Consider the following 12,999-nt stretch of genomic DNA (forward strand, 5'->3'; position numbering starts at 1 on the left):
CAGTAAGAACTTAGATTTGGGTCTCTCCCTCCTGTGCAGTCTTCCAACACTATCCGAACAAGCTATATAGCCTCAAAGCCCTCCTCTTTTTCCTTCTGCCATATGCCAAGGCATGTAACACATATTCCATTTTCATACTATACAATCAACAGTTTCATTGGCCACAACAGAGGTTTTTTTGCTATACTGGACATTTTGAAATTAAAAAAAGGACACATAAACTACAACAAAGTGTTACAACCACAGCACAGTACATGCAGCCTCAAGGAGACCCGCAGCACAAGTGCCATGTAGAGTAGATGTGACCAGTCTAGCCACTTGGTCCCAGGAAACAGTCCCAGCCCTATTCTGTTTTGTGGTATAGTCAGGGTCTATATGGCTTACATCCAGGGCTGGTGAGGAGAAATCAGATGAATTTTTACTGTGTGCCTCAAAATGAGGCAGGGTCTCCCATAACTCTAGTATGGCAGTGAAAAGCAGATGATACAAGTTCATGTTGGCTGCCATAACCCAAAAATGATCATGCAGTTTCTTTAGGGGGGCTTTCTTCTACCTAGACAGACCACATTTCCTGAATATCAAAGAAAGAGCAGAGACAACAGAAGTCAAGAGAGAGGGTGGCATGGAAAGAATGGGCCATTTGTCCTTCCTCCCACAGGGCTAGTTAGTTGTGTCCATTTCTGGACACTGTCAATATATCGGTTCTGCTTCTCAAAATCACAAGCCTACTTTGGGTTCATGTACACACCTCCCAGGCATGTAACTGCAGATAATTCTCCATTGGTATTGACAGCACTCAACAGCAACACACAGAGAGCAGCCAACACATTTCCCTTCCCACCAGCCCCCTTTGGCAGTGTCATATTGGACATCACTGTAATGGAAATGTTAAAAGAAACCTTGTTGAAAACAGATGAAAAAAGATTGACTTAATGTTTAAACAGTGCCAAGGGCTGCAGTGGGTTGGGCTTTTGGGGGATGGTGTGCAGAAAGACTGGTTGAAACTCCATCTCCATTTCTTCTTGTTGACAGAACAGTGTGAGGCTATTGGCTTGGTAGCAGCATTTGAGCTTGCTTTTACCAGTCTGGTTGGGAGACCCCCCCCAAGTTTGGAACACCTGTACATGGAATATGAAGAGGATGATGATATTTCCTTTGCAAAATGGATGAGCAGCTTCTGGGGCCACAATTTGATTGATGATAATGAGAAAGAGGGTAGAGGCCAGAAGAAACATCAGACTCAACTCTTTAGTGAAAGAAGAGCCTCCCTTCCGGTAAGAGCTGAGCGCAGTTTTCTCTGTATGTGTATGGCTTATGTATAAATGTAAGCATCCCTTGGAGTCTGGCTCTAGAGATGCGTGAGAATGAGTATGATACACCTTGCCAACTAAGTTCAGTTCCTGCTGGCGGCAGTTAGTTGCATTTTGAACTTAGCTGCCTGTCAGGGTCAGGCCTCCAGCACCTTTGGAATACAAGAAAACTGGCAAACTCCAAGGTAAGGGATGATAGAACCAGAAATGTAAGAAGGGTGTAACAACTACCTAACTATGTACCACAGTCTTGTTCTGTGTGCTCAGCATGGCGTCGCAGAGGTAAAAGCATTTTGGCAACTGGCACACATAAACGTTGTCTTTAACGAGTCTGTTCTCATGTATAAAACTGTATAACCCCATATGTGTTCTTAAATCTTGGACCTAATTCTGCAACTACGCTGCCCCCAGGAAGTTGTATGCTTTACTCCCTGGGATTTAGCTGTTTGCAGGTGTAATTTAAACCAAAGAATGTGATCCCTCCTGTTTTTAAACATCTGACTCAGAAAATAAGGATACAACACATAAGAAAGCTTATTATACTATGAAGTACAATTCTAAGGTAGGAGCACATTCTTTAGTCTTAAACAAACAAAATATCTGGGAAAGGGGCAGAGTTCATATGCACAAGCAGGTTTTTAAGGCAACTCACAACTATCTAACTGGTTATCAAAATGAAGTTAAACTAAAACCAACTGTTCACAAGCTGCTCTTTATTGAAGACTGTTGCTTTTATTTCAGCTCTAAAAAAATGTTTAGATTGTCCAAACCTCTCTCTTTTTTTTTTTCCAGCTACATCTGTTGGCTTATCAAAGATACTATGTTTCATTTCAAACAATTTTTCACTTATATTCTTAAATTGTTATGGCTGCAACAAAGCAAATGCTATCATACTGGGGAAAAACAGCTAAACTTTTCCAAACTTCTTTTTCTCCCATTCTGTATTTTCATCTTGCAAGTTCTCCTCTACTGGATCTGCCATGTTCTAAGCTGTGGGATTTTTGATTTTCAAAAAATCTGGCTAAGAGAAACTAAACAGACCAAAGCCACCTTCCCACTTTTTGAATTCATAGACAGTCTGGAGAGGTAATCTTCACTCATTAGTTTTGGACTGATCATCCACATTTGTTATTTACAATTATATTTCACCTATGTCACAAACTGCGACACAGAATCTGAGCTATAGCTTTGCTGATAGGTTCCATCAAAATGCCTGAAAACAGGTTTATTAGTGTTTCTTTTTTAATTAATTTTACTGTATTTTAAATTTATCCTTCAGAGACTGACACATACGTGATTTCTTTAGTCCCCAGTACAGACTGAAGTGTAAGAATGTACTTTAAATCACTTTCCATTTGACAAACTGCTGAACACATCTTTGTATATATTTGTGTGTGTATTTGCATGTGTACAAATATATTTCATTTGAAGCATGTTCTTTTCTTCAGTTTGTTCAAAAGCTATTTATATACTGATACGGAGCCCCTTGTTTCAATACTTGGTTAATAGCTATTCAAATACTTTGTTATAGCTGCATCCCTGAATCCATACCTAGAAATTGGATTAAGTTGGCTGACAGAAAAATTGTGAATTTTGACATTACTGTTCAACGAGCTAAAGTTATCCTGTACACTTAATTATGTCTTACCTTTACATTAATGCCCCACAAAAATTTGTCTTGTTCCAGTAGTATTATGCATGAGATATAAATTTCAACTGCTTAATTTCTCAGTGCCAGCAACTGACTGGAGGAATGAGAAGGGAAACATTCTTTAAGGATTTTATGATTTAAGGATAAAGTTTGTGACAAATTTTTTAAATTGGAAATCTCTGACTAGTTGGTAGTAAAGAGCACTAAAACATGTTGTCTTAAATCAAATCTAGAACTTAGACAATTAGGCACTAGTAATTCCTTAGAAATATCTTCAAGAAAGAGCATCTCCTTGTTGAGAGCAAAAACTTGCTATTGCACCTGGATGTGTATTTTTTCACACAGCTATTACAAATAAACTACTGTAAGATTCGAAACACAGTAGTGTTAATTAAATATTATCTGCATTTTATCAGAACAGCGTTATTAATCATGAGGAATAATAACTGAGGTTAAAATGCATCTCTTCTGTAAGTTAGTATATCAGCAGCAGATCACATTATACCCTTTCTGTCTTAACATCGTAAATGATAAGTGCTGTCTCGATGAAAATCAAGTCAGCAGATTCTGACTGACACAGCTGTTGGCAGAAGTTCCTTGTGCAGCTACAATGGTACTGCCAAAGCAACACTGCCAGCACACTTTGACTCCTATCTAGGGCTGGTTTATGGTGCATCAGCAATAGTGCAGTGCTGCCCACATGAACTGCATCTGCACCAGGAGTGTTTTGGTATTACATAGCAAAATGCTAGCAGTATAGCATAAAAGGTGGTTTTGCATAATGCTGGAAATCACTTTCAGCTCCAGACTGGTATATTGGTCTTTATAGCTTTTCCTGTGCTGTAGAAAGACATTAGAGCCACTGCTCTCACGTCTAACACAATGTTAAACTCCTGTGGCATCTTATTATGATAGACCTCCCCATAATGTGTATAAAGCTTTGTAGAGTAACTCCCAAATTAACATACTTTTAATTATTTTTGCCCGATATCCCAGTATAACTCACAAACATTACTAAGATGAGCTTTGGAAAATGCTTTTGCTGTTGTCATTCTCATTCTACAGAGGGAAACACAAAATTATATTTATCCTTCACTGGGTCACTGGCAAGACAGGCTGAAACATTCAACTCCACTCTCCTGAAAAGCGTCAGAGTTGTATACGTTGCTGTGGGCCAACACTGAATGAGAAAACTGCCTGGGGAAAACTAAGTCATGTGTTTCCATCTCCTTTAGTTAGCTTGTTCCCCTGGCAAACTTTAGATACCGTGCACGCAGCATTAACTGTAATACCCTTTTTGAAGTCTCCAGCCATGACTTTGCTTGACACATTTTAGTTATCCTCCATCATTTTGGTTCAGGACAGTTTCTTAAATCCCAGACAATTTGTTGTGTGGAAAAGGTAGGAGGCAAAGGAGAGCTGATAAGAGCTTTACAGCCGTATAAATGTATTCACCTTCAAGTAGACATTGCTGCTCACAGCAGAAAATCTAATAAGAAACAGCTGAAAGAGGGAACAGAACAACTGACTGTTGTTGAAGTCTGATTTAAACATATGTTTTAAACTGAAGTCAGACAGAACATTTACCACCATATTGTAACTACAGATAAGCTGGAGCCTAGGCCAAAACGTTTTTTAGGAACGTATGTTTGGCTATAAGCTTCTTGGAAGGAAAGGAAGCTGTGGGACAGCATCTGAATGTCAGATATTCCGAAATATCCCTAAAGTACTGGGGTCACTGTGTAAACTTCAGCTAACAATGAACACTGGTGCAGACACAGTGAAGATTAATTTTCTTTACTGACAGCTGTGCAAGTCCTCAAATCAAGACCAAAAGATGGAAGCAATTATCTTGCCTCCAAAAGAAACTGGGAAAGAGAATAGGAAATTATATTTCATCAATTTAATGAAGTATTTTGTTTATATACTTTTTGTGTGGTTTAGATGGGCACTAGATTAGCAAAAGATTAGCTGTTGTGTAAGTAGATATACCAAGCATGACTGGCCTTTACATAAAGGCTCAAACAGAAAAAGGGGGTATTAAAGGGAGTGAGAAACAACTCCTGAGAATACAATTGGTATTTCTGGCTTTCCCAGTTGACATTGTTTAACCCCATCTAGCAACTAGGCACCACACAGCCTGGGTGGGATGGAGGAAAGAGCTGGAAGGGTAAAAATGAGAAAACTTGTGGGTTGAGATAAAGACAGTTTAAAAGATAAAGCAAAAGCTGCATGCACATGCAAAACAAAACAGGAATCCATTCACCATTTCCCATGGTAGGCTGGTGTTCAGACATGGGAAGGAATAGCAGGAAGGTTCAGCTCCAGGAAAGCAGGGCTCCATCACAGGTAATGGTGACTTGGGAAGACAAGCACCATCACTCTCAAGCTCCCTCCCATTCTTCTTCTTCGCACAGCTTTACAAGCTCAGCATGACACCATATGGTCTGGAATATCCCTGTGGTCATTTGGGGTCATCTGTCCTGGCTGTGTCCCCTCAGAATTTCTTGTGCACCACCAGCTACTCGTTGGTGGGGTGAGAGGCAGAAAAGGCCTTCACTCTATGCAAGCACTGCTCAGCAGTAACTAAAACATCACTGTGTGATCAACACTGTTTCCAGCACAAATCCAAAACATAGCCCCATACTAGTTAGTATGAAGAAAATTAACTCTATCGCTGCCAAAACTAGCACATCACCACTGGCAAAAATTACCGATTTTGATATAAAGGAGCATTCACCATTCTTCCTTCACATGCCTTTTCCCTTGTTTCACCTCCTCCCCACTTCTCCAGTTTACGAACTAGTCAAGGTCTGATCCTAGGTGCCAGAGACCAAGGAGATTTGCTGAAGAGGCACCAGGTATAGGCACAGGGCAGCTGCTAAGGCAAGGACATGAGCAGGTACTGGGGTTTGGAGACTTTTGGCAAGGGTGGACAGCAGCAGTGTGTGGACACCAGAATGTGCAGATACAGAGCTAATCTCTGTTGCCAGCAGCTGCTGAGACGGGAAGCACAGATTAAAGCAGTCTTTAGCGGCTCCTATTTACAATGTTACTAGGCAATCAATCTGGCACCAAACACACGTATTAAATGCATGTATTAAATCCAAGGAACAGGAAGAAACCCAGCCGGATTTTATGTAAAGTCAGTGCCAGACCTGCTTCACCACTGAGTTTCATTTTATGACTCAGTTCTACACACTCTCAGTTTTCAGGAAGACTACTGTGCTGTGCTAGTTATAAGCCATGCAATGCTCATGCTTGAGCAGCTGTATTAAGGCTCTAGTCCTCTGTAGGGCTGTGTCTGTAAGACAGCAACATGCTGACATGCACAAGCATGCTGTCCTCCTAGCTATGGTGGTATGTATCAGGCAAAGGCACTATGAGAGGAAGTACAACCACAGTAATGTGAATCCATAGATCTGTATGTGTAGCTTTACACTTAGACCACTAAGGCAGACCAGAGGAAGACCTGTGTCTTTTCTGGACCACTGCTGCCACGTCAGTATGTGAACTGCAGTCGTTTTGTTAAGAACTATAAGTCTATCTGTGAAGGGAAATTAAAAAGCAATGTCTTAGTAAAATAAAACATTTACAAATATTGCAAAAACAGAATTGACAGAATACCATCCCCCATTTCAGTTGCCCTCCTGGGTTTGTTTTTTTTTTCTTTCCTCAAACAGTCTAGGAACAAATAGCAGTGATTTTTAGGGAGAAACAATTTTTATTTCCAGGAAACAATATTTGTTGATGGTACTAAAATGACACAGAAGACATTTAGCTTGTTGAACTTGACATGGCATGTGTCCTACTGCCCCTCAAGCACAATGTGATTGCTTCGATACTTTTTAAAATAACAATACAATATGACCTTACTGAAATTACAGCTGTATTGATTGGCTTGAAACCAAAGTAAAAATAGTATGGCAGAAATCATTACCAGTACTCTTGGAGGCAGTCCATAATACTAGTTACTGAAGTAAGCTTATATCTGGAAAAGAAATTGAACCTGTACTGTATGATCTGAAAACCCTTTGGTATTTGGTACTTCTGTCAGCTGTGAGATTTACTATTTTTAGCACCTCTCATCAAGCCTGTCTAATGTGATGTAGTCACAAGCATATGGATGCACAGCCTTACTATCCAAAGAAAGGCTGCATAGGTCCCTGTTATGCTGGTAAATTTATAATAGCAACTGGACCAGAGTAAATAGAAATGTACACAGGAGATGTTTCAGGTCCCTTGTAGTCCAAGGTCTGTAGACTCATGTGGCCACTATATCAAGTCAGTTTAGTTTTACACTGTTGTTTGTTAAAAAATAAACAAAACAAAAAACCACCCAACCCCAAACAAGCTCCCCCCAATAATCTACTGTGAGTGTAGGGTTTTCTCCTGGGTTTTCTTAGGAAGCATTTTGGGATCTATGGGACAGACCTTTAGTTGTTATAAACAATCACAGGTCCTTTGAAGCCAGCAGAGCTTCTCATGGTTACTCAGTAGCTGGCAGCTTAGCACCAGGCTTACACAAAACATATATGCCTTCAAACATGTATGCAGCAGCTGGTTGCCTGGAGTGCCCTAACCTGACACCTGTGGGAGCCTCATTTTTGATACCTCCCACCTCTCTCCCACAGTTTTCACTACCTGTATCTTATCAGTGGTCAACTACTCACCAAAAAAAAGCATCAACAGCTGGCAGGGTTTGGGGCATGCCTGGCTCTATGTGGTGGCCTTCTCACTCACTTCTTCTACAGGTCTATTTCTAAACTTCCCAATACATGCCTCCACAGGACATGGCAGCTCCGTATCAGTTTAATTTCCTTTACAGACATTCAATTAAGCACAGCTGATGCAGATCAATAGTTTTTATCTGCATGTCAGGCCAAAGAAAATTGAACCAGATGGAAACTAAACAACTGCCTACTCCTTCCCAACTTTAGCCCTACAAGTGTAATTACAGGAAGTCTCTTTTCTACTATTTCTGTGGTGGCGATGCATCCCTCAGTGCCCTGAAGGTGCTCCCTCACCAGCTCAGGACAAATGTGCCCAAGAAACCATCAGAATATTCAGACCTGGACAATCTTGTCTGCCTATAGGCCATGCTGAAAATTTGATTTGACACAACTGGGCTAGAAATGGTCACTTTCACACTCAAACGAATTCAAGCATTTGATAAGATCTGGAGCACCTGTGATTCAGACCCTGAAACAGGCTAATTTGGCAACAAAAGACTGGATCTTTGGTTTCTGAGAGTCCTGCCTAGAACCTGCTGCCAGATGCAAGACCTGAGTTTCTGAGATCATGAAGGGTCCCAGGTTCTTTCAGTGTCAGTGGGCACTAGACAGAACTCATCACATTTTACATTTGAAGCATTTATTTGGGTGCCAAAACTTAGATACTCAAAAACAGGAATAAAAGCAAACTCTGCTGCTGCCTCTGGAAAACAAGATCTTGGCAGTGGGGTTCTTTTTAAAAGGAAAGATACAGAAGTCTAGGCAAGGTCCTTCATTCTGCATCATTGTTTGAAGAGTGCTCAGTGGCAAAAAGAATCTGCCTTGTGTCCTCTCTTTTAATATTCAATAATCAACACAGACCTCTTGTTTTTCAGGCCAGGCTTTCCTCCCTCCACACAACACGACTTCATGCTTCTACTAAAGGCTCGTCTTCAGGCCATCTCAAGGGTTCTCAAGAGGACCAGGACGTCAAATGCCACTGCCACAGGAAGGCAAGCAGAACACCTTCAGGAGACAGCTCATGCCCAGAGACAAGATCAAACTCCATCCAGGAATTTGTGGAGTCCTTTGAAAAACAATTGCATCTCAAAAGCAAACGCTCAGTTTCTTTGGTAGGTAACAACCAACTTAAGATCACTTCAGAACTAAAAAAAACAACCAAGTAACAAGTGGGCCAGCTTTATCCCTGGTGTAATTCCTACGGCTTTCTTGGAAGAAGAGCATTGATAAGCTTGAATTAGAATTTCTCAAATTACAGTACAGGAAACACGTTTAAAGTGGTAGTATCATTTGCATGAGAATTCCTGATGTAGTGTTATCATCTGAACTTACTAAAAAATTTTTATCTTCAAAAAGAGACCCCACATTGGCTGTGGCAATATTTTCAGGGGTTTCTACAGCTGTGCCCCTAAAATGTGACAATGTAAACCCAGGTTTTCTTCACTTTTGCCAAAGACCCAGCTCCCTTTCTCACTGCTGCCTACCTGGTTTAACCAAATACAGTGTTATCTGTAAGTGACGTTTGAAAAGCTTCTCTTTTATCCTTTGGGACTCCATCCATTTGCTTTCATTGGTTTCACCACACAGCTGCAGGAGCAGCCATTGCTATAAGTAGCTGAACATATTTATATATGAACACACATATGAACATGTAAGAGCATGCAGCCATCCAGGGATTCTCCCCACATTTCATCCTTCTCTCCATCATTCTGTCCTGAGAAAAGCATGTTCTGTGTGATTTGTGTTGATGAAGTAGCCAATAAGAGCCTTTTTTCTATGACACCTTAACACATTTTTGGTACTATGATATATAATATCTAGTGTATCATAAAATGGAATGAAGAATATTAACCCTAGGTCACTTTCATGTTTCAGAAGAACACTATCAAATTCAGTCACCCTATTGAAAAAGCTATACTTGAATAACTCTTGACATTAGCATCAAGTAACAATAAAAGGAAATATTATTTTTTTTCCAGTTTGTTGATGCTGACAGCTTGCATAAGAGAGTAATTTTCAGCTCTCTTCACAGATCTTCTGTTTAGCAATAAGAAGGAATAAAAACCTCTCTTCAATAAGCAGCATCATTTCATGATCAATCCCACAATTACAGTCTTTGCATGACCAGTCCTCTAAGAATATGCAGAATTATGGTGATGACAACTTTGTTATGCCATTGTTAAGATTTGAAGTTCATTCACTAATCTTATTTTCCCCTTTAGGAACTACTCAGAATTTATTTCATTTGGAACTTCACATTGCCTCATATGCCAACCCTCACCAGTGGGTTGCCTGGCTTATAATTTATCATTTCTTAAAAGTGCCTGTGGCTAGAAAGTCTGTGAGTGTGTAATAACTGTACAATAGATACAGCGAGTGTAAATACATCTTCAGTTCAAGTTCAAAATATGGATTCTGGTACCCTTCTGTAATCTGCAGTGAGGTGTGCTGAACTGTATTTTAATTTACCTTTCAAGTAGACCAAATTGTTGTCATTCCCCAGGTCATCATTGACATCTGGAAGATGTGAAGGACTTAAGAATCTTGAAGAACTGAGCAATAGATGTTAAGAGATCTGGAAGGAAATTTGGGAGTGGTTTTAAGCTTTTATCTCCAAAAGGAGCATTTTTTTGCTTTCAGGGATCTGTAGGTGCAATTCATTCACCATGATCGCACAGGCAAGGGAAAAGCTGGGGAAAGGTAATGCCATTTTATCTCCTTCCCTCCAGATTGCTTTTTTGTTACAAACCTGGCTTGGAGGACACTTCATGACCTTCAGCACTTGTTTTCAATGAGATCTTTGCAGCTAGCACTCAACAGCCTTCAGGCATATAAAGATGGATCATGTGAAAGAACAGAAACAATGGTTCTGGGCTGAAATCTCAAAGCTCTTCCCTTTTTCATTCCTGTCTGCTCTCCTCTTCAAGTCCTCTGCTCAGGTGACCCTCCTACCAAATGCAGAGCATAATCAAAAGCATGTTGCCTCTTGCTGAGTTTAGGGGTGACTTGCTGGGACCTTGAATTTGAACCCATCATGTTAAAGATGATCTTGCTGAGGTGGGTGACTGGAATATTTTATTATACATTAGTGGTGAAATAAAATCATGATTTTTATGTTGTTCATGTTGAAATTGCTTGTAATTCCCTGCTATTTTTCCCCTGTCTTTTAGCAACCTGAAGGTGTGAAGGAGAGAAGAGAAAGAGAAAGATTGCATTTGAAAAAAATCAAGTCTCATAAGAGAATGGGAGAGAAATCAGAGCAAAGGAGAGAGCAGGAAGAAGATAAAGGTTCAGAAGCCGGACCTGCAAAACACAACAAAAAATTTCCACCACAAGCAACCACTGAGAAAGGATACTTATGCATGGGGAGCTAGAATGTGTTAACATAATGAATTTTAACAATCTCCCTGAAGAGCAGAGGGAGCATTCTTGTTTTACTTTGACTAGAAGCAGCCTGTTAGGTAGAATAAACCCTAACCTGTAAAATAAAAGTAAAATTCAACTGCATCATTGACACCATGTTAATACCTTCCTGTCTTTTGCCATTAGAAATGTGAACCTTGTCATAGGAGGAGTGTAGCAAGATCCAAGTTAGCAATTAACCACTGTAAGAGGGTTTCAGGCAAATTTAATATTGTGTCAGGACAGTGGTGTATATTTAGTCCTCATTTAAGAGGAGACTGTGTATGTACTACAAGCCATGTGAAGTCATCCAAAGCCTTGTTTCTGTTTTAACTGAAAACACTCTTATTGCTAGGTTTGGAAAGGAAAAATTATGCATAAATGGCTACCTGCTTTCTGCCCCTAACATTAACTTAGGTTTGTCTTGGAAACAGGTATCTTTTTCCTTTGACAATCTCTTGACTCCAATTTTGTGGAAGTAATAAAAGAGAAGCCTACATGTTCTCTTCTATAGCTCACTTCTCTCTGCTTACCCTATCACTGTGCAATATGACTCTTATTTCTCTTGTATCCCCTAAGCCCTCTCCCATGTCCTCAGTCCCATTTCCCTAGTTACACAACTAGTTCTTTCTCTCAGCTTTTAATCTCATCATCCTGTTTTTGTGGCCTTTCCCCTCCTCATTTACTACTTCATAGTCCTGCCTTGTATCTACCAACCTCTTTTGCTACATATTTGTTTTGCTTCATCAGAATTTGATCTTTGCTGAAAGTTCTTCAGTAAAAACAGAGATGTTCTGCCTATCATACTGCTGTATAATCTCTTCAAGGGATTTTCACACATTCATAGTAAGTATTGCAACCCTTTTCCCTTTTTCTCTTTTCTAGAGCTTCGGCCAAACCAAGGGAATAAGAACTTGCTCTGACTATGGTAAGCAGGACTTAGGATAATTGTTTCCTCTGGCTGAAGATCCTCTGAACTCTGGTGTAAATCTCACCAACTATAAGTTAGATTTCCTCATTCAGGGGACATCCACCTCCACATGCTCATAAATGCATACACATCCCCACAACCTCCCCATGCCCCTTTTCAACATGGAAGTCTTCCCTGCAGAGAAGGATCCTGCCCTCTTTGGGAATAATTTCCCCAGGCCTAGGTCAGAGAAAGCCTGCTTCGGATAATACAGTTAGAATTAAGACTAATGAGGTCATGAGCAAAAGTAGAAGTTTGCTGGGTGTTCTTCCTGTGATTTTCTATAATTAATGAAGATCTTACTATTTTACTTTAGAGTCTTAATTTTGAATGTTCAACCTTTTAAAAGCTTAGGGCATCCTTAAAACTTTGTAATGCTTATCTCTATTAAAGGTTTTTCTTTTTAAGTAGGTCTTTGGGGAATATATAAGAAAGCAAATTGAATTGCTGATGCTTGAAAATTGCTCCTAATTGGTGACTTATATTATAAACTAATAAATGATGCTATAAACTGAAAAATGGTGTTCCTATGCATGGTTCCTGTCCTCCCCAATCCAGATTGAATTTTCATGAAGCTCTTCTGTCAGCCAAAACTTCTATGTGGATGGCTTTCCTTTTGTAGCCCTAATTTGAAAACTGCATTGCAATAGACCTGTGTAGAAAAGAACATGGCCAGCTGTACTTGACTTCCCCAGATAGAGCATCTCACATACACCCCTTTATGTAGCAACCTGCCCTTACATCTCATGAGAGCTAAATGCCATGTCTGCCCCAGCTTTTTATGGATTTCAGAGCATCAGCTTCTCCCTCCTCCTGTTTTCCAGCCAGATTAACTCAACAAGCCCAGCTGTATCCCAGCAGAATTTCAAAAAGATTGTATTCATGAGACTAGCATGCTGGTTGTGCACCACACCTGATGACAAAAAAAACACC

At 40.1% G+C, this 12,999-nt stretch overlaps 1 protein-coding gene across 1 annotated transcript; it reads left to right on the forward strand.

Moving 5' to 3' along the window:
• Positions 1-1,027: 1,027 nt before the first annotated feature.
• LNP1 (leukemia NUP98 fusion partner 1) lies at positions 1,028-11,351 on the forward strand. The gene is made up of 3 exons (XM_057413055.1): positions 1,028-1,274; positions 8,570-8,806; positions 10,865-11,351. The coding sequence occupies exons 1-3, from the start codon at positions 1,125-1,127 to the stop codon at positions 11,066-11,068; spliced, it is 591 nt and encodes a 196-aa protein (XP_057269038.1). The 5' UTR covers positions 1,028-1,124; the 3' UTR covers positions 11,069-11,351.
• Positions 11,352-12,999: the final 1,648 nt, after the last annotated feature.

This window comes from Pezoporus wallicus, unplaced genomic scaffold (genome assembly GCF_028554395.1).
Source record: "Pezoporus wallicus isolate ANWC-B61680 ecotype Strahan unplaced genomic scaffold, APGP_CSIRO_Pwel_v1 contig_6484, whole genome shotgun sequence".
Taxonomy (NCBI): Eukaryota; Metazoa; Chordata; class Aves; order Psittaciformes; family Psittacidae; genus Pezoporus; species Pezoporus wallicus.

What these genes read in the sequence shown, in the direction of transcription:
- LNP1 (XM_057413055.1), top strand. Translation starts at nt 1,125, where the DNA reads ATGGAATATGAAGAGGATGATGATATTTCCTTTGCAAAATGGATGAGC. An exon ending in AAAGAAGAGCCTCCCTTCCG is followed by an intron (nt 1,275 to 8,569) that starts GTAAGAGCTGAG and finishes CTTGTTTTTCAG; the next exon opens with GCCAGGCTTTCCTCCCTCCA. An exon ending in GCAAACGCTCAGTTTCTTTG is followed by an intron (nt 8,807 to 10,864) that starts GTAGGTAACAAC and finishes CCTGTCTTTTAG; the next exon opens with CAACCTGAAGGTGTGAAGGA.